Source organism: Panthera pardus, unplaced genomic scaffold (genome assembly GCF_024362965.1).
Source record: "Panthera pardus isolate Hobbes unplaced genomic scaffold, ASM2436296v1 HiC_scaffold_22, whole genome shotgun sequence".
Classification (NCBI taxonomy): Eukaryota; Metazoa; Chordata; class Mammalia; order Carnivora; family Felidae; genus Panthera; species Panthera pardus.
In genome coordinates, this window is record NW_026526788.1 from 62,399,878 (window position 1) to 62,420,588 (window position 20,711).

Consider the following 20,711-nt stretch of genomic DNA (forward strand, 5'->3'; position numbering starts at 1 on the left):
AATAAATAAACATTTAAAAAATTAAAAAAAAATAATTCAACAAGGGCTCCTGGGTGGCTCTGTTGGTTGAGCGTCCACTCTTGATCTCGGCTCAGGTGATGATCTCAGGGTCATGGGATCAAACCCCATGTCAGGCTCCATGCTGAGCATGGAGCCTGTCTCTCTTTCCCTCTGCCCCTTTCCCCCACTCACTCACTCTCTCTCAAATAAGGAAGGACAGACGGATGGATGGAAGGAAGGAAGGAAGGAAGGAAGGAAGGGAAGGAAAGAAAGAGAAAGAAAGAAAGAAAGAAAGAAAGAAAGAAAGAAAGAAAGAGAAAGACAGAAAGAAAGAAAAGAAATTCAACAAAAGTAATCAAAATTACTTCTAACTCAAATCCTGTAGACTTCAGTTTTATCATTATTTTTTGTAATTATGAAACTTCCATTTCCTTCTCTCTCAGGGGTGGACTTGCTTTTTTAAAATACTGGAAATGGAATCTTGCTGAAAAATATAATATGGCTATTGATTTGTTAACTTGGTGTTTCCACAAGAGAGGAACTGGATTGGCAGAGGGACTGAGTGGTGATATTGCAGCTGGAGCTGGTATTGCCTGGGCCACCAGCAGTGCTTCAGGGAAAAGTTTTGCCGACCACTTTTATTCAGACGGTGTGGTCTTCTCTGGCTAGGGCACTGGTAAGCCACTAATACGGTGGACTGAGTAGTTGGCCGAGCCAACTCAGAAACCCTTGTGTGAGCTTCCCTCAGCCATGCTTCAGATGTTTATTGAACATGTGCTTTACTGAGCCCAGCAGAGAAAACCAGAGTGTGATATGAGTGAAGCTCTCTGCCTTTGAGGAACTTAACATCTGGGTGGTCAAGTGAGATGAATAGAAGTGAAACGAAATATAACTAATATTTGTAAATATACAAAAATGCTACTTAGAAGTTTTCAACTATTTTAAACATAAAACCGTAGTTCATTGTGATAACTAATTTGCCAATGGAGTTTGTAGAAGGCAGAGATAATTCTGTTGGAGTATTCTGGAGGCTTCGGTAAAGGGAAGGAATTAAAATGGGCCTTGGAGGGAAGTGTGGGAAGGGAGGATGCTGGGACTTTCCAGGTTGGAGAATAGCATTAGCAAAGATAGGAGTGTTAGGGTAAGACAGTGATTTGAACAACACTTTTTTGGGGAATGCTTGATTGTGTCATAGTGGTCACGCCTGAGAGCAACAGGGGAACCCAACTGTGAAGGGTCTGAGGTGCCAGGCTTGGTTTCCATGACATGTAGAGGATACGGGAGTTTCTTCTTGGGAGGAAACACCGTATTCAGAGCTACCTTGGGGAGATCCGTCACGCAGTGCAAGGTGGGCTGGGTAAAGTTTGGAGGGTAGGTGGGCACCAGAGGGTCCTGCTCCAGAGGGCAGGTCAGGAATCCTAGTCCTGAGTTGGGAGGTCCTCTTGCTGCTATCTCTATTGAGGTCCTCTCACTGTCCTGCCTTCACTGCATCCTTTCCCTGTGCTCAGAGGAGTGCTTCACAGTGTACACAGATAATTACCCATCTTCCCAGTTTTTTTAAGGGTAGGCGATGGGTAGCATAATCCTGTTGATATTCTTGAAAGGGCTAACGACAAAAAGTGTGTGTGTGCATGTGTGTGCATGGAGAGAGGGGGGAAAACCTTATTACAAAGGTAATGTCAGTTCATTGCAGAATGGGGAAAATAGAAGCATGTAAAGAAAAAAAAGAAAATTACTCATGATCTTGCCACATAATAGTATTTACTGACAAGTATTGAGTTTTTCCTTCAAGTTGTTTTATCTATGCATAAATATAGGCATGAGATATAAACAATTTTTAACAAAATTGAGATTATGCTTTATGTGTTTTCAGCCTGCTCTTATGTATACTGCTTGAGCATATGATTATTTTTCACGTGTCATAAAACTATTTGAATCCATACTGAATGGCTGCATAATATTCCATTGAATGGGTTTAACCTACTTTATTTAATCATTCTATCAGATATTTGTGTTGTTTCCAATTTTTTATTATTATAAATAACACTAAGATGATCATATAGGTGCATTAGCCTTTTATTGGGTCCCTGATGGCTTCTTTGGACAGATTCCTAGAAGAGAAATGACAGGATCAAAGTTATGAATATTTATGAGTCTGGTTCCATATTGCCACATTGGTTTCCAGAACAGTCCTGCCAATTTATCCTTGCTTCAACACTGAGTGTCTGCCTCCTTCACCCCACTGCCTTTGCCATGGTCACCAATATCCTCTATGTTGCCGGATTCAGTGGTCAGTTCTCAGTGCTCATCCTACTTAAGTGTCAGCTGCATTTGTCACAGTTGAATATTCTTTTCTCTGGGACTCTGTCTTACCTTGGTTTCAAGGTTTTGAGGACACTGCACTCTCTGGGTTTTCCTTGCCGTCTTACACTCCTTTTCTGGTGCCCCCTTTTCTCTTTGACCCTTAAGCAGGGCAGAAGGTTCAGTTTTCTATTTACTGTCTTGTTGCCTCCAGATTCACATCTATTTTTTTTTATCTTTTTAAATGTTTTTATTTATTTTTGAGACAGAGAGAGACAGAGAATGAGCAGGGGAGGGGCATAGAGAGAGGGAGACACAGAATCCAAAGCAGGCTCCAGGCTCTGAGCTGTCAGCACAGAGCCCGATGTGGGGCTCGAACTCATGGACCATGAGATCACGACCTGAGCCGAAGTTGGACGCTTAACCGACTGAGCCACCCAGGCACCCCCAGATTCACATCTTTAAATGGTATCAAACAGTGATATCCCCTAAATTCTTATCTGTAGTCCAGCCCACTCTGAAAATAAGCCTTGTCTACCACTTGTCTACTTAACAGCCTTTTTTGGATGCCTATTAGCCATCTTAAACTTAGCCTTTCTACCATCATGTTTTTTATTTCCAAGGCCCCCAGCCTGCCCTTCCACAGGCTTTCCTATCTTATAAACACTGGTTTTGTCTTCCCAGTTTTTCAGGCCAAAATCCTATCAGGCAATTTGAATTATTTCCAGTTTTTGATTATGATAAGCAACATCAAGATGCACAGAAAGTAGAAAACTTAAAAAAAAAATTTTTAATGTTTATTTTTGAGAGAGAGAGAGACAGAGAGACAGTGACAGAGTGTAAGTGGGGGGGGGGGCAGAGAGAGAGGGAGACACAGAATCCAAAGTGGGATCCAGGCTCTGAGCTGTCAGCACAGAGCGCGATGTAGGGCTCGAACCCACAAACTGTGAGATCGTGACCAGGCTGAAGTCAGACGCTTAACTGACTGAGCCACCCAGGTAGAAAACTTTTTAGTGGCTCTCCTCACTTTCTCTTATACTGCGCATGTCATCTGTAAATGGACCCTTTTGACTTTTCCTTTAAAATATACCCAGGGGCGCCTGGATGGCTCAGTGGGTTAAAGCATCTGGCTCTTGGTTTGGGCTCAGGTCATGATCTCACTATTTGCGAGATCAAGTCCTGGGTTAGGCTCTGCACTGGCAGGGCGGAACCTGCTTGGGATTCTCTCTCACCCTTTCTCTTTGCCCCTCCCCTGCTCTCACGTGCTCTCTCTCTCTCTCTCTCTCTCCCTAAATAAATAAGTAAACATTTAGAAAAATAAAATAAAATGTATCCGGAAATGGACCACATCTCAGTACCTCAGCACTTGCCTTAGCCCGGGCCAACAGCCGCTCCCTCTGGGTCATAATGGTGGGGGACTCTGATAATGTTGCTGTTCCCCGCCTCCTGGGATCCTCTATGCAACCAGCATGGCAGCCGCAGTGAAAAGATCAAAATATAAACCCTGGCCTATCAGTGCCTTGCTCCGAGCCCACCAGTGCTTTCCAGATCACTTGCGGTCAAGCCAGGGTGCTTCTATCACCTACAGACCCCCTTTCCAACACTGGGCCTCCTTCCCTCTGCGCTAGCTCACTGCACTCCTACAGCCTTTTTCGGATGGCACCTTCCCAGGGAGCCTTTCCTGACCCTCTGCCAAAAGTGAACCTCGCTTCTTCTGCACTTTTGGTCTCCTTTCCTGCTTTATTTGGCTCTGAAGGACTTGTCACCATCTGATAAGCTACAGATTTTACTTATTTGTTTGCTTACTATGTATTCTTCTCCCCCTAGCATGTATGCTCCCTGAGGGCAGGGATTCTCATTTGGTTTGATTATTGCTCTAATTCCAGTCTTTATAATCGAGCCTGGCATAAAGACTCAGTAAATAGTGTTTATGTGTTTGTTTGATTGGTTTTAAATTTTCCTCAGCACGTTGTTCTATGTCATTTCGTGCCTAATTGTGTATTTTATTTATTTATTTATTTATTTATTTATTTATTTATTTATTTATTTATTTTAAAGTGTATTTATTTATTTTGAGAGAGACAGAGGGAGCATGAGCTGGGGAGGGGCAGAGAGAGAGGGGGAGAATTCCAAACAGGCTCCCTGCTATCAGTGCAGAGCCTGATGCTGGTCTCAGAATCACGAGATCTGTGAACTGTGAGATTATGACCGGACCCAAAATCAAGAGTCAGACACTTAACTGACTGAGCCACCAAACTGCCCCTGTATATCTTTACTTCTGTGTTGTTTTTTTTTTTTTCAAATGTGGTAAGAGGCACATAACATAAGATTTACCATCTTAAACCATTTTTAAGGGTACAGTTCAGTGGTGTTAAATGCATTCACATTGTTGTGCAGCCAGTGTCCAGACTCCTTTCATCTTGCAAAACTAAAAGTCTCTACTCATTAAGCAACTCCTCATTCTCCATTTCCCCCAGCTCCTGGCAGCTATCATCCTACTCTCAGTCTCCATGAATTTGACTACTCTAGATACCACATGTAAGTGGAATCATATAGTATTTGTCTATTTGTGACTGGCTTATTTCACTTAACGTAACATCCTTGTGTTTCATAATGATGTAGTGTATGTCAGAACTGCTTTCCTTCTTACGACTGGATAATATTTGATTGTGTGTATATGCCACGTTCTGTTTATCCATTCCTCCATCAATGGACATTTGGGTTGCTCCCAGCTTTAGGCTGTTGTGAATAATGTTTTTATGAACATGGGTGTACAAGCATCTCTTTGAGACCTTGCTTCAGTCCTTTTGGGTATATACCCAGAGGTGAAATGCTAGTTCATTTGAAACTCCACTTTTCATTTTATGAAGAACCACCATACTGTTTATCATGGCGGCTGTACCATTTTACATTCCCACATGCCCACAGTGTGCAAGGGTTCCATTTTCTCCACATCCTCACCAACACCTGTTATTTTCTAGTTTTATTTTCTGTCTTTTTTGATCATAGCTGTCCCAGTGGGTGTGAGGTGTGGTATCTCATTTGTGGTTTTTATTTGCATTTCCCTAATGATTAGTGATGGTCAGCATCTTTTCATGTACTTTTTGGCCAGTTATACACACACACACACACACATATATATTCATACATACATATACATATTTGGGGGGAATGTCTATTCAAGTACTTTGCCCATTTTTTTAATCCAGTTTGTTTTATGTAGTTGAGTTGTTTTTGTGCTTTTTCCTCCCTGATTGGCCTCGATGGCTGTTGCTTTATTGGTGGTGCTTATGTTAAATTCTAAAGGACAAGTAGAAATATGCTTAATACAATGGGTTGGGTAGAAAGATGGGGAGTCTAATCTTGGCAAAGTGAATGGCATGCATAAATGGCAATAGGTGAAAGAGACATGTATATGCATAAATATGCATTGATGTGCATCTGTAAAATGTATGTAGTTTATATTTTTTTCAATATAGGATTTATATGTATATATATGTCTATATACATTATGCATATATTATGATTAAGGTTTCTCAACAGTACTGTTGACATTTTATGTTGGATAATTATTTCTTGTAGGGTGCTGTCCTGTACATTGTGATGTGTTTAGCAACACCTCTGGCCTTAATCACTAGATGCCAGTAACTCCCTCTGCTGCCCCCAATTGTGGTAATTACAGTGTCTTTATACATTGGTAAATGTCCATGGGGGCATCATGTCCCCCACCCTGCCCCCGTTGAGAGCCACTGATACAAGAGGAGGTGTTGGATGGATGGATGGATGGATGGATAGACAGAAATACAGAGAGATGGGTAGACGGATGGCAGTGGAGGGGAATGCTGGTATATCGTTATATCATGATTAAAAGCCTTATCTATAACAGGCTCTATTTGTGTATAAGTCAATACTCAACAATATATCAATTACGTCAGTGGTTTAGGGGTCAGCTCAAAGAACATCTTTCTTATATTCTTTGTGAGCTTGTATTGATACTATTGTTATTTCTTATTGAACACTAACTGTGCTAAGCATCTCCCATTAAGACTCAATTATATAGTAAATTATAGCATTTCTCCTTTTCCATTCAGAGGAGAATCTACTTGTCTTCTGAGACCATGTTCAAAGCATTGACCAACAATCTGTTCCTTTGCACTCCCGGGTTCTCTGGCAGAGCGAGAAACTGAGAAACCTTTAGCTTTCACCCACTTTATAGATGGCACACAGACCAGAGAGGATCCAATTGAATGAAATGACATATTCACTGGTGATATTGTAAGACTTGCCAAACAACAGGAAAGGGTGCATTCTGGAAAGAGTTGTGGGGAGGATTGTGACCTCTTCGATACTAATTTTGACTGGTTTAGGCATAAATAAACTTGACAGGCTTGTGAAAGCATAAGACTAAGCACAGCCCCTGCCTGATTCCTGACCTTCACCCGTGTCCTTTGTGATTTGCAAAACCCCATGAAAATTAGGGGTGCTGTTACTCAAATTCCTGAGGAATTTCCTGCAAAAAACATTACAAACTAAAAAAAAAAAAATTCTAAATGTTGGTGAACTCTAAACCTTGTCCATTTCTAATCTTAGATACAGACAATTCACATACAGTAAACAGCCAGATCCATAGAGACCAGTTATATGAGGTTTTCACCCCTAAGGCAGTGATGTGTTTAATCTTTCATGTGCTGGAGCTTTGCACTGAAGAGAGGAGAGTGGTCATTCATTCAAAGCCACAAACAAATTTAGCAAATTCCCAATTACCTACTGATTGGTGTTCATTTTGGCGGTGTTGATATTTGCTAATAAAGTGTTTTTCTTAAAAATTACCAGCAGTGTAAAGCACATGTAAAATGTAGTTGTTTTTTCTTTTTTCTCTTTTACCTTTTCATGGTATTCCTAATTGTGGTTAAAAAAAAAAAATACACCTAACGTGAGATCTGCTCTCTTATCAAACTCTTCAAATTGTACAAATACACTGTTATTAACTGTAAGCACGGATGTTGTACAGCAGATTTTTAGAACTTTATCATCTTGCACATCTGAAACTCTTTTCACCGAACAGCAACTCCCCTCTCTCCCTACCACCTATCCGTTTCATCTTCATCCACAAAGCTCAGGAATCATGGGAGCCAAGAGGGAGGCACATAATCCCCAAATTGCTTCAATTTGTCTCCAACCTGCTTGGCATCGCTTCTGACTTAAGTTGTGCTCTTACCCTGGGTGATTTAAAGATGAAGGTTAATGTTTATTTAGCAGTTATGGGCCTGTGCTAAGCTCTTGGAATCATTATCTCATGTAATCCTCTCAACAGCATTGTGAGTTAGATATGATTATTATCTCCTTTTATTTTAAGAATTTATTTATTTATTTATTTATTTATTTATTTATTTATTTAGAGAGCAATGTATTTATTTAGAGCAGCAAGAGAGAATCTCAAGTAGGCTCCACACCGAGCATGGAGCCCAAGGTGGGACTCGATCCCACAACCGCGAAATCATGAGCTAAAATCAAGAGTCTGATGCTTAACTGACTGAGCTGCATAGGCGCCCCTATCTCCTGTTAACAGATGAGGTAAAGACTTGGAAAAATTGAGTAATATCCTCATGTTTACATGCAAAGTAGTAGAATGAGAATCTGAACTCAAACCACCTGTCCCCAGAGCCTATACTAATAATAACTCTGCTAAACCATAGTTGAAATACCCTTTTCCCCTTCCAGTACACACATACACCCACTGCAGATCTTATGTTAGGACAAGCTGGATAAAAAATCAAAGCAAAAAGGAAGCAAAAGCAAAATAAAACAAAACAAAAATCTCCAAGGGAAGCTCTTCTCTGCTCATATTGTCAAAATCTCACAAATGCAGAGCTCACAGACATTGATTTTTACACCTCTATACCTGTAATTAAAAATTAAGGGGCAAGGGTTTTACATTTCTTGATTTCAGTAGTATTGTAGCTTGGCCAAGAATCACATGCCTAGTTCAGAAATTCAGGCTGCAGACATATTTAATTTGGGTACATTTTTTTAAAACTCTAACTTTAAATATTTTAAGAAAAGGTGTGCACCTTCCAAGCTGGCACATTCCTCACCACTCCTTGTCTTGCTTTTTTTTTTTTTTTTTTGCTTCACTCACTTATTTTACCTGATTTTGCCCTCTTATGCATTTGTGCTTGAAATCCTTGCTTAGCAGTAAAAATTTGGGTGGATATGGCATGATTTTCTTTACATATGTCATACATTAATATACAATACCCATATTTTACCTTGAGTCAACTTCTGGCGAGGTATTTGCTCTCACATTATATTTATGTTACTATTATGGTCTCCTTTTTCTTCTTCCTCTTCTTCTTCCTCTTTCCCTTCTTTTTCTCCTCCTCCTCCTCCTCCGCCTCCTCTGCACTGACATATATTTCCTCTTTGTATTTCTACTCATTTAATTCTTCTTGGCTTCTTGGCCAGAGGTGGATATGAGTCACAGGAAGAAAAGGGCTTTCTTGAAGCTACATTGTTTGTTTGTTTGTTTGTTTGTTTTGGTGACTTTCGTAGAGATGCTTAAGAAAAGGATGAATGAAGACTTGCTCCTCTGACTTCTGCTCTTCCACTGATAAAGATACTAACTTGCTGTGGTTTCAAGGTCCAGGAACGTGTTAGTATTGGGTGCAGGTGGTGGCATTTGAGCCGATCAGAGGAGGCAGTGGGAAAGTTGCTTTCCTCCTCTGAGCCTCTGTTTCCTTATCAATGCAACTGATGATACTTTTGTCACTTGACTTGTGTGAGATTTTGATAAAGTATCTGGTAGTGTGGCCAGTGCAGACTTGAAATCCAGAACATACAGGGCTCTGTTTCCCTTCATCTCCTTCTTCTCAGAGGCTAGGACTGAATACAGACACTGGCAGTGATATCAAAGTATATGAAAGGGATTCTGATGAGAATGTCAGAGAAAGGTTGCAATAAAAATGTACACCTGCCAGTAAAAGCTCTCTAAGACCACCACACGGTGTCAATGTGCCTTATATATGAATTCATTAGTGGATGTGTGTGCATCCATATATGAAGCATCAATGTATGTGTGAGGGTGTATGTGTACATATATATGCAGTGTTTACGGATTAATGTGTGTGTATGTGTACATGTGTGTGCACCTATATATGCAGCATTGATGTGTGAGTGTGCATGTGCACACATACATGCAGCATTTGTGTATGGGTTGATGTGTGTGTGCATGTGTGTATGTGTGTGTGCCCATACGTATGTAGCATTGATGTATGTGTGAACAGGTATGTGTGCACATATATGCAGCGTTTGTGTGTGGATGTGTGTTTATGTGTGTGTGTGTGTGTGTGTGTGTGTGTGTGCGCACATGTGCCCAGAAGGAAACTGCTAGGGGAAGAGAATACATTGCACTAGATATTTGATGGTAACCATTATTCAGTACATAGTAACTCATGGTATATAAAATAAAGTCCATTTATGATGTTGGTCTTATCTTCTAATTAAAATCATAGGCATGAAGCTTTTTTATACCTGCATAAAATAAGCAGTTTAATTTCTCTGCACCAGGGGAAAAATGATTTCATTGCCTGTTATGTAGCCCATCAGCACATGGTGGGAGCAGGGCAGGGCTGCGATGAAAGCCTCATTCTTCCTCAGTGTTTGTCCTCTTAGACTTTGTGAGGAGGATAGATATGTCCTCTGAGGTTTCCTCAAGGGCAGCAGAGGGGTGCTTTTCTCAGTTGCCCCTCCCCCTTCATAGCCCCAAGGGCAGAGACTCTCTTCTGTCTATGAAAAACCCATCTCAGATCATTTCCCCTGGATTATTCATATAGGAATGGAAAAAATATTATACAGCATCCATTCCCTAAAAATTTGCTGATAACTAGTAATAACTTATTTGAATGAAGCCAAAGCAAATATTTGGGGAAAAGAAAGTAAGCTTGTCTTGGAAGCTGTAAAGGAATAAAAGAGGAAAAGGACTATGAATCTTAGCAGCTGAAGGGATTGAATCTATTTTAAAGCTTACTTTGTAATAGTGATATGTACTATAAGTAGCATTTAAAAAATCCTGCCATTAATAGTTTTATTTGATGAGGTATGGGTATGGGTTTTGGCTTTATTTTGTACTCTGGGCCCTGTGGTTCAGACCGTGGTAAGAAGTAGCCCTAACAACTGGTGAAACTATAGCCAAAGGCAGGAAAATCTGTGAGAGGAAATAAACCCGTTTGCTCATTCAGTCACTCAGCAAACATTAGGAACTCAAAGAAGCTAGGTGTAGCTGGATAATAAAGGTCAAAAGGGCTATGCTGCTGCTGCTGAAGCCAGAGACATAAGCAGGGGAGAGTTTGTCAGGCTATTTTAAGGATTTTAGGATATATGGGAAGATCAGTGATAAGTCATCGAATGGTTTTAAGTAGGGAAATGTCAGAAGCAAATAAGTTTTATATAGTACAATTATTGGGGTCACAGTGTACAAAGTAGATTGCTGGGGGGTGGGCAGGGCTATGTGACATCAGTGAGGTTGTCTAGAAGGTCTTACAGTGATGCAGTGCAGAAATTATCACATTTTGGGCTAAGGCAGTTATAATGGGCAAAGAGAGAGAGAGAGAAGACTAGATCTGATTTTAGAGTTAATTAGTAGGTAAAATATACAGGGTTCAAACACAAGTTAATGTTAGGAGGTGAGTAGAAAAGCAGAGTCAAGGCTGAATCTTGGGTTTTTGGCTTTATACTGAATCATTGGTAGAAACAGTAACTGAGTCAGGACACAGTGGGAGATGGGTAGGGCTGGGAAGAGGTACAGTGTGAGGAATGTTGAATTTGAGGTGTTTGTGGACCTTCAGACAGAGCAATCTGCCAGGAAGCTGAGGCTGAGACGAGAGGAGACCTCAGGTTGAGATTTAATTTATGACTTGTCCCCAGAAAGATAGCAATAATAATAATAAAAAAAAAAAAAGCTTGGAAGAAGTCCCTGAGGAACGGTATGTTGAATAAAAACCCTCAACTGAGGGTTGAGGAGTGGTCATATTATAAATTTTTTTTTAACGTTTATTCATTTCTGACAGAGAGAAAGGGAGTGTGAGCGGGGGAGAGGCAGAGAGAGAGGGAGACAGAATCCGAAGCAGGCTCCAGGCTCTGAGCTGTCAGCAACAGAGCCCAATGAGGGGCTCGAACTCATGAACTGTGAGATCATGACCTGAGCCAAAGTCAGAGGCTCAACCAGCTAAGCCACCCAGGCGCCCCAAGGAGTGGTCATATTATAGAGATCAGAGAAAGTTGAGTATTCAAAACAGATGAAAAGGAAGGCTAGATGAGTGTGATGTGACGGAAGCCCTGGAAGAGAACGCTTCAGGGAGGATGGAATTGCCGTGGTATCAAAGACTGTTAGGAGTTCCATGATGGGAAAGGTCTGAGTGTCTAAATGTCTGTTGGATTAAATACTGGAAAGTCAGTCACACGTGCAGTGAGGCCAATGTCACTGAGGTACTGTAAGTAGAAGTCAAAGTGCGCTGATTGGAGGGAGCTTTTACATACATACTGGAAGATAAATAATAATTATAGCTATCCCTTGTCAAGACTATGTGTTCAAGGCCATTTTGGCTTCTTGTGATACTCAATTATTGTTGTGGCAACTGAGGCCTCTAGAGTTAAGTAGGTTTCCAAGTGACCCATTGTGAACAGAGAAGTGTTGAGTTTGAATCTGCTCCTTCTGATGCCAAAGTGTTTTTAGTCTATACCATTCTGTCCATCTGGCTTGGGGAAGACACACTTTCCTGAGCAGCAGTCTTTGCCCCAGGGGCCTTTGGGGATAGGTGCTTTGGAAAATCTCGAAAACAAAGGGATCATTGAGACCACTTAAGTCAATTAAATCACTGAAACAATTCATTCAGAAAGAACAAAACAAACAGTGGGATAATCAGGGGATCCTTTTCATGATTAAAGGGCAGTAAGAACAATAGCGTGATGAGAGTGACAGGAATTGAGGGAGGGGGAGGGAGGAAGAGAAATTTGTGACGGTCTCAAGGTCAGGGGACAGAGGACCATAAGAATATGCTCCCACTACTTAAAGGCTGGACATCAAAAATGAAAGTACTTATAAGATGGACATCACAAAACAAAGCCTCATTTGTATGCAGACCTAACCATGCACAATATTCCAGCTCCCTTCAGCAATGAAGGACTAAATCAGGGGGGAAATGCCAATATTTCATAGAGAGACCCACGTGCCCCTTCCTGTGCTGTGATATGCAAGTACAGATGACTTTATATTTATGCTTTAATTTCTTGTAGTAGTTCTCTTATGCTAACTCTGTCAGTCTTTTCTCCCCTCTCCTTTAGATCATGCTTCTTAGTGATCCTGAAATGGAGAGCAGCTTACTGATCAGCTCAGATGAGGGGGCCACCTATCAGAAGTACCGGCTCACCTTCTACATCCAGAGTCTGCTCTTCCATCCCAAGCAGGAAGACTGGGTGCTGGCCTACAGTCTGGATCAAAAGGTGAACAAACACTGTTTTTATTTGCATCTTGTCACCCAGGTACCACCTGGGGAAAAACGCTTGTTTACTCAGTCCAAATTTTGGAAGGGATTCAATGACATTTCATCATCCATCTGGGTTGATTTTGTCTGCAGCAACGAACTTTCTTTTCTACTCTTCAGTATCAAAATATGCAGGCAGGTGCATTTCACGTATTGGCAGTGCTGTTTATCATTTCATAGGCTGAAGATGATTTTCTCTATAATTTTACTCATTTGACCTTTAAAACAACCCTGTGAAGTAAGTAGGGAATGTGTATTCATAATAATTTGCTGGTGACTATAGTAAGCAAAGGTGCAGAAGGGCTGAGGTGTTTGTTGAAGCCTGCCGAGCTAGTCATTGGAAGAGCCGGAGCTCAAATGCGTATTGTCAGATTCCAAGTCTAGGGCGTATTCCAGCATACCATGTGGTGTTGATTTGGTAAAATGTGAATATACCATTGCTTGTAGTTTAGCAAAGGAAGGGAAGTCCCAAACATGCCCATTTTGTTGTTTTCTATAAGTGCCTTCAAGATATAATGACTCGATACATCCTCCTCTTCAAGCTCGAGATCCATTTACCCATCTGTGTACTTGACCTTGACTCTCATGTGTCTCGGATGCCTCTTGATTCAACATATTCCAAAAATGAACTTTGCTCTCCCTCCAACATAGCTGGTTTCTCTTCCAGTGTTCCCTAATTGTATCCATTTGTTGGCAAAAGGTAGAAACCTGGGAGTTATCCTTCATACTTCCTTGTTGCAAACCTAGTGTCTGTAATCTGTCACTCTTATCTCTATCTCTTAATTCCATGGACGCTTCGATTACCACCACCACTCAGATATATGGGTTATATCTGTCCTTTGAGCTGTGATCAGAGCCTCTTCCAGTGTGTTTACACTATAACCTGAACAACCTATTTTCCAAATGTAGATCTTAGGATTTCATCATTTTCTCATTGCTCACAGAAAAAAGACTGAAGTCCTTTGCAGGATCTGTTAAGATTTCCTTAGCTGTTCCCTCCTCTGTCTTGACTCAAGGTTATCACTTTCCCTTGAATGGCTTTCTTTCAGTTTGTCACCCCAGCTGTTTCCCTGGCTCCATTTCCTGGGCCTGGAATCTTTTTCCCCGAAATCAACTTTGTCACTGTCAGATCTCAGTTCTAGCATCACTTTCTCAGGACCTCTTCCCTAAACTCCCTGACAAAGTTAAATGCTCCTTGGTGTTGTTTCCCATAACGCTGTATACCCCCCTTCAGAATGCCTGTCACTGTTGAAATTTTACATTGATTTATGCGATGTCAGGATTATCTATATTCCTCACTAGACTATAAGCTCCAGGAGGGCAGGGCCAGGTTTGGTTTTACTCTCTGATTTAACACCAGTGCTGACACAGTGCCTGGTACTTAATAAGTGCTCAGTAATTTTTGTGAGGTGAACAAATTAGTGGATAAATGCATAAATGCTATGGTAATGAGCCTGCTGTAACTGATCAACTTACACTTAAGAGACTTTAGACTATGCTTCTTTGTATTGCCTTAGTACAGAACCTAGGTACAACACTTGATGACAAACTGTTATGTAACAATGTTGTGAAATCAATCAGTGAAAGAAAATAGATAATTGTAAGCACTGTCTAGCAGAGAGATATCTACAGATTAACCTTAACTGAAATAGCTTTTTGTGTTCTCTCTTAAATCCTGAAACAGTTGCTTCTCTGTATATATTTAAATATGGGATTGTAAATATGAGTGTGTGTGTGTGTGTGTGTGAGAGAGAGAGGGAGAGAGAGATGTCAGCACCTTTAAACAATAATTTCAACATAACCTTTATATGTCTCATTAATGGAGCCTCATGGTGGGTTCCAGGTGCTTAATGCAATCCCCTAAGGACACCCATATGACATTTGCAGAGCAAAAGCCACTGCAAATACATTTCTTTCATGGCATCGAGTGGATATTGTATGAAAGACTTAGCCAAATGTCAGGTAGTCTGTGAGTTTAGATGCTTAGTGTTGCTAGGAATTTCGAAGCTGTATTGAAAAAAAAGATAATTTATTTGGCTTTGTTAAAGGCTGGATAGTAATTTATCTAGATGATGCTCAGAAATCCGAAACTATGTTTTTATTTATACAGAGACAAACTAGATTAGACCTCTCATGCCAAAAGATTAATAAACCAAGTGCAGTGTGCCTTGTGTGTATCTAGAAGGAATATCCTTTAACTCCCATCTCCATAGCGCTGCGAACATCTGGGCCATTGCTCAGGAAGTACTCTTGTGGATATAATGTGTTCAAAATACTTTCAGGCTTGGTGGCTGCTTTTTCACTTAGTAAAAATATTTGGAAATGTGGCAGTGGGTGTTGATGGATTTTCCTAATCACGCTGCACATTTCTGGATGTATTATTCCTTAGGTACTCTTTCTTGTTGACATCTTTTGCATAAAGTGGCTGGATGTTCTTCAGGCCCATAAAGTTTCTAACTGGTACCCTGCCATTCTTTTAAATAAATGGTGTGAGGAGGCAGATGATGCCCCTGGCAACATTTGCAGAGCTGGCATAAAACATGTAGCCTCAGTCATCCAGGGTGCAGAAGAGTTTTTCTTTATTTTGGAATAATTTATTGGTTTAGAGTCAAGGACAGTGATGCTATGCAGCAGCGGATGAAGAGGCAAGGGGAGTTGAGATTGATATACAAATGTCTTACTTCAGACTGGAGCCTTCTGTGATGTGCATGCATTGAGGCAGCTGGTTTCTTCTAGAGAAAATGAAAAGTGTTAGTATTAAGGTAACTGCAGCATCAAAGGGAGATGTTTGTGGTGAGGATTGAATCGATGTTTTCATTATTGTGCCTTTGATGAAATGCACTGGCAATTTCTTTAGAATCGGTAAGGCTATCTCGTTACGTTGTATGTATTACAAAAGACCTAATTGAATGATATTTTAAAGGGACAATATCCAGTTGCTTCACCTTCCAAATTGCTACCTCAAAGCTGCAGGAGACTTGCCAGGAGATCTCATTCAGTAAAGGCACTGCAGGAGAATTAAGGAAATACCTTCCGGATAGGACAAAATTGTAGCTAGAAATTGAGACATGAATATAACAACATGTTAGTTGAGATGCTGGATGGTAGGTTGTGAGCCAGCTAGGAAATGTTGTACTAGGAACTGTACTGGTTCAAGGCCAGGTTGTGGGAGATCACCCACTTCCAAAGTTGCAAAGAGGTGGCGAGGTAGCGACAAATGCACCTTGTACTTGACCCTGTACATGGGCCATGACTCTCCAATTTTGATGTGTCATGATGTAGCAGTTATTTCTGTTTCCTGTTCAGCTGGACCTGGACTTTTGACCAATTTCTTCCATTCTGGCCATCCCAGGAGCTTCCCAGTTCCTGTGGCAGCTCTTCTTTTGCCCCACAGACAAAAGAAGAGATGACTTTATAAGAATCTCATGATTAAAAAACAACCAGCAAACATGATAGGTTATGGCTGATTAAATTGGAATAATAAGAGAACAGCTACTCTCTCCTCCCCTCCCCTCCCCTCCCCTCCCCTCCCCAGTATTTCCTCTCCTCCTCTCCTCTCCTCTCCCCTCCCCTCCTCTCCTCTCCCCTCCCCTCCTCTCCTCTCCTCTCCCCTCCTCTCCTCTCCTCTCCCCTCCTCTCCTCTCTCCTCTCCTCCCCTCTCCTCTCCTCTCCTCCCCTCTCCTCTCCTTTCGTCCCCTCTCCCCTCCCTTCTCCCCTCCCCTCTCCTCTCCCCTCCCCACTCCCCTCCCTTTTCCCCTCCCCTCCCCAAATCAAAGCCCTAGAATGTCTTTTGAGGGCTATGTATTTACGAGTCAGGATTCTCTTTTGTTTCCACCAGGCTATGTCCTCATTGACGACTGAAACTACATTGTGATGTTTTGGATTAGCTGGAGGGCTCAATAATATTATTAAAACAGATTAAAAAAAAGACTTCAAGACAGGTTTTGAGGATATTGCAGCCCTCTGAATGGATAGATGTTCTCATTGCTGTAGAAATCTGGATTTTTAAACATTCCTCATTTTGACAAGAGACTTGGTGTAGTTTTTTGTTGTTGTTGTTTGTTTTGTTTTGTTTTTAATGGGCACATGCTCATGTATTTACAGATGCATATATCCTGGCACAGGGGTCTTCCACAAGAGACAGAATTGAAAACAGCTATTTTTTTTCTGTGGGAGAGGCAGAGTTACACAACTCTCTATTATCATTTATCTACTTGGCAAAATGAAACATTAACAAATACAACTGGCTTTGGAGACCAGAGATGAGGAGCTCCATGGGATTTCAGACTCTGTTGTTTTTCAGACACTTCTGAGCTAGACTGGTCTAGAATTGCCAGTCATTTCCATTTAAAAACCACTTTCTGAAACACTAGCACACATAATGCAGGCTTGCTGTTACAGTAGTTGGGGGGTGTGGACTGCTATGTTTTTTTGTTTGTTTGTTTGTTTTGGGTTTTTTTTTGATCACCTGCTACCAGACAAGTTCAATAGTAGCTGACAGATTGACAAGCTGGCTAAGGAGCTGATGCAGTTTTTGTCATGGTCACTGGCAAAACAGAGTCCACAGTTGAAGAGGTGATGGTTGTTCCATGCAGGCTTTACTGGTTGGTGGACTCTATCTGGGGCTGCATGAACAGGGCACTGGTGAATTAGAGCATCTGGTGTGTGGAGGAACTGAAAATTCAAAAAGGAAGTTTAAACCTGTATTTCTGGAATGCTGGATACAAATGATGCTGTTCCTTTCATTTGTATTCTCCTGTAAACCCTTAGATTAGAAATGTAATTGTATTCAGAGCTCCAGGATTAGCAGGTGATGACAACTTTCCTCAGTAGCCATTGGCAGAAAAAGGCTTTATATCTCCCCACCTGGTGGGGATAAAGCTGCTGGGGATTAACTAGGGATGACCATGGTTTTGAAGCGTATCCTCCAGGGAACGAGAGTACTACTGAAGGGCACCTTCTATTTCAAGAAAAACATTGCAATTTCATTAGGTCTCTTCCATGCCTATAAAACCATTTGTGTATCATTTAAGAGAACAACAGTCCAGAGCTCCACTCACCTATGGCAAGCTGATCGTGCTCTTTGAGATATCTTGTGGATATAGTGGGGAGGTGCTGTCTCCATCGCCATAGAAACACCAGTTTCCATGAGGCTACTTTCATGTAGGTGAAAACAAAACAGTGGACCAAGAATGGCCCTATTTTTTTTTTATTAAGAAGATGGAACAGCCTGTGTGTTATTCAAATATTACCACTAATCTATCTGAACTGAGATCTGAATGACACAACTGGTTGAGTGTACAATATTAACTTGCATCCGGTGAGGGTCACATAGTAAAAATCTCTACCCATGGCAACTTTGCTCATGAGAACATTAGCTCAAAAGAACAATATACCATAAAATTATGGATCTCATGGCCTTTGTCTTCCCAAACCTGCTTTTCTGTGTCAAGTTCCAGAGTTTCTGTGCTTTGCCTCTACATTCTAGGTGTCCATTTTGGTAAGCTGACACATTTCTGTCAGGGAAGAGAACATGAATATTTGCCAAAATAATTGATGGGAGATGCAGCATATATGTGTATTAAGTAGGGTACTCAGGGACCTTTTCCCAACGTCTTCCCAAAGAAGTTCTGCTCTCATGGTAGAAATTCAGCCAAGACAGTATCTCGGCAAAGGAGGTGACTGCAGCCACAGGTGGGAAGGAGGTGGAGCAGCTCACAGCCTTCTCTGGATTCTTCCACCCGTTTCCTGTATGCAGTGACCATATCTTCATGCACGCACTGGTCACACTGCTGCCTAGTGTCCCCAACTCTGACCCTTTGCCTAATTCTGACCCTAGGTCTCCAGTATTCGAGTTGGACTCAGGAATTTTTTAGCTTGCCCCTTCCTTGGCAAGTCTCTCTAGACTTAGGAACTTATCTACCTGACCTGACCATACCTTCTATCCTGCTTCCATTCTCTGCCGCCATCTTGACCAGTCATACTGGTATGACAGTGCCTGGCCTTTCATTTATTTATTTATTTATTTATTTATTTATTTATTTATTTATTTTTAATTATTTTTAAATGTATTTATTGTTTAATTTACATCTAGGTGAGCATATAGTGCAATATAGAGCATATATACATATATATGTGTGTGTATATATATATACATATACATATATATGTGTGTATATATATGTGTGTGTATATATATATACACACACATATATATATATATACACACACATACACGTACATACACACACACACACACACACACACACACACACACCACATCTTCTTTATCCATTCATCTGTCGATGGACATTTGGGCTCTTTCCATACTTTGGCTATTGTTGCTAGCGCTGCTATAAACATTGGGATGCATGTGCCCCTTTGAAACAGCACACCTGCATCCCTTGGGTAAATATCTAGTAGTGAAATTGCTGGGTCATAGGGTAGTTCTATTTTTAATTTTTTCAGGAACCTCCATACTGTTTTCCGGAGTGGCTGGATCAGTTTGCATTCCCACCAGCAGGGCAAAAGAGATCCTCTTTCTCCTCATCCTCGCCAACATCTGTTGTTGCCTGAGTTGTTAATGTTAGCCATTCTGACAGGTGTGCGGTGATATCTCACTGTGGTTTTGATTTGTATTTCTCTGATGATAAGTGATGTTGAACATTTTTTCATGTGTCGGCCATCTGGATGTCTTCTTTGGAGAAGTGTCTATTCATGTCTTTTGCCCATTTCTTCACTGGATTATTTGTTTTTTGGGTGTTGAGTTTGATAAGTTCTTTGTAGATTTTGGATACTAACCCTTTGTCTGATATGTCATTTGCAAATATCTTCTCCCATTCTGTCAGTTGCCTTTTAGTTTTGCTGATTGTTTTCTTTGCTGTGATGAAGCTTTCTATTTTGATGAGGTCCCAATAGTTCATTTTTGCTTTTGTTTCCCTTTCCTCCAGAGACATATTGAGTAAGAAGTTGCTGTGGTCAAGGTCAAAGAGGCTGATCCCTGCTTTCTCCTCGAGGATTTTGATGGCTTCCTGTCTTACATTTAGGTCTTTCATCAATTTTGAGTTATTTTTGTGTATGCACCTGGCCTTTTAAAGTCAGAGTCAGTCTTGGGGTTCCTGGGTAGCTCAGTTGGTTAAGTGTCCAACTTCAGCTCAAGTCATGATATTGCAGTTTGTGAGTTTGGGCCCCATGTCTGTGCTCACAGCTCAGAGCCTGGAGCCTGCTTCAGATTCTGTGTCTCCTTCTCTCTCTGCCCCTTGCCCACTCACATTCTGTCTCTCTCTCACTCTCTCTCTCAAAAATAAATAAACATTAAAAGAATTAAAGTCAGAGTCAATCTTTAATCCTTTTCACTCAAGTTATAGCATATACATAGGAAAGTTTACATCTCATGAGCTTGATGAATTTTCATAAACTGAATTCACCTATGAAACTAGCACCCTGATTAAGGAGCACATGACTGGCTTTCCAGAATCCCCCTTGTGCTCTGTGCAGTCATTATGTTCCACCCCCAGTGGGGTCACCATCGATCAGGGTTGTTTTTAATGTCATGCAGATGATTTCTGGATAAGGTGGTGAGGGAATAGACACAGATAAATTCCTTGGAAGGAAAGTTAGAAGACAGCAGGTGAGGGAAGTGATAGAGAAGGAGAATTTAAAAAACTTAAACTTTAAACCAAAGGCAATAATTCATTGATATTGAATGAGCCTGATCCATCCAGAGCATTTGTAAGGAAACTTTCAAAAAATGCCCATTTACAATTAATTTCACAGGTTTCATTTTTAAAAATGTGTGTCTTTCTATGCCATAAGAACAATACCCTGTGTTGGCAAAGTTGTGATGAAACCCATATTCTGACATGATATTGA

General features: G+C 41.0%; 1 protein-coding gene across 1 annotated transcript in view; it reads left to right on the plus strand.

Annotated features, from left to right (window-relative positions):
• SORCS3 (sortilin related VPS10 domain containing receptor 3) overlaps positions 1-20,711 on the plus strand; it is a 594,679-nt gene that overhangs the window by 303,860 nt on the left and 270,108 nt on the right. The window contains exon 4 of the mRNA XM_019459374.2: positions 12,640-12,798. Coding sequence (XP_019314919.2) covers positions 12,640-12,798 — 159 coding nt within the window. The remainder of the gene's footprint in view (positions 1-12,639; positions 12,799-20,711) is intronic.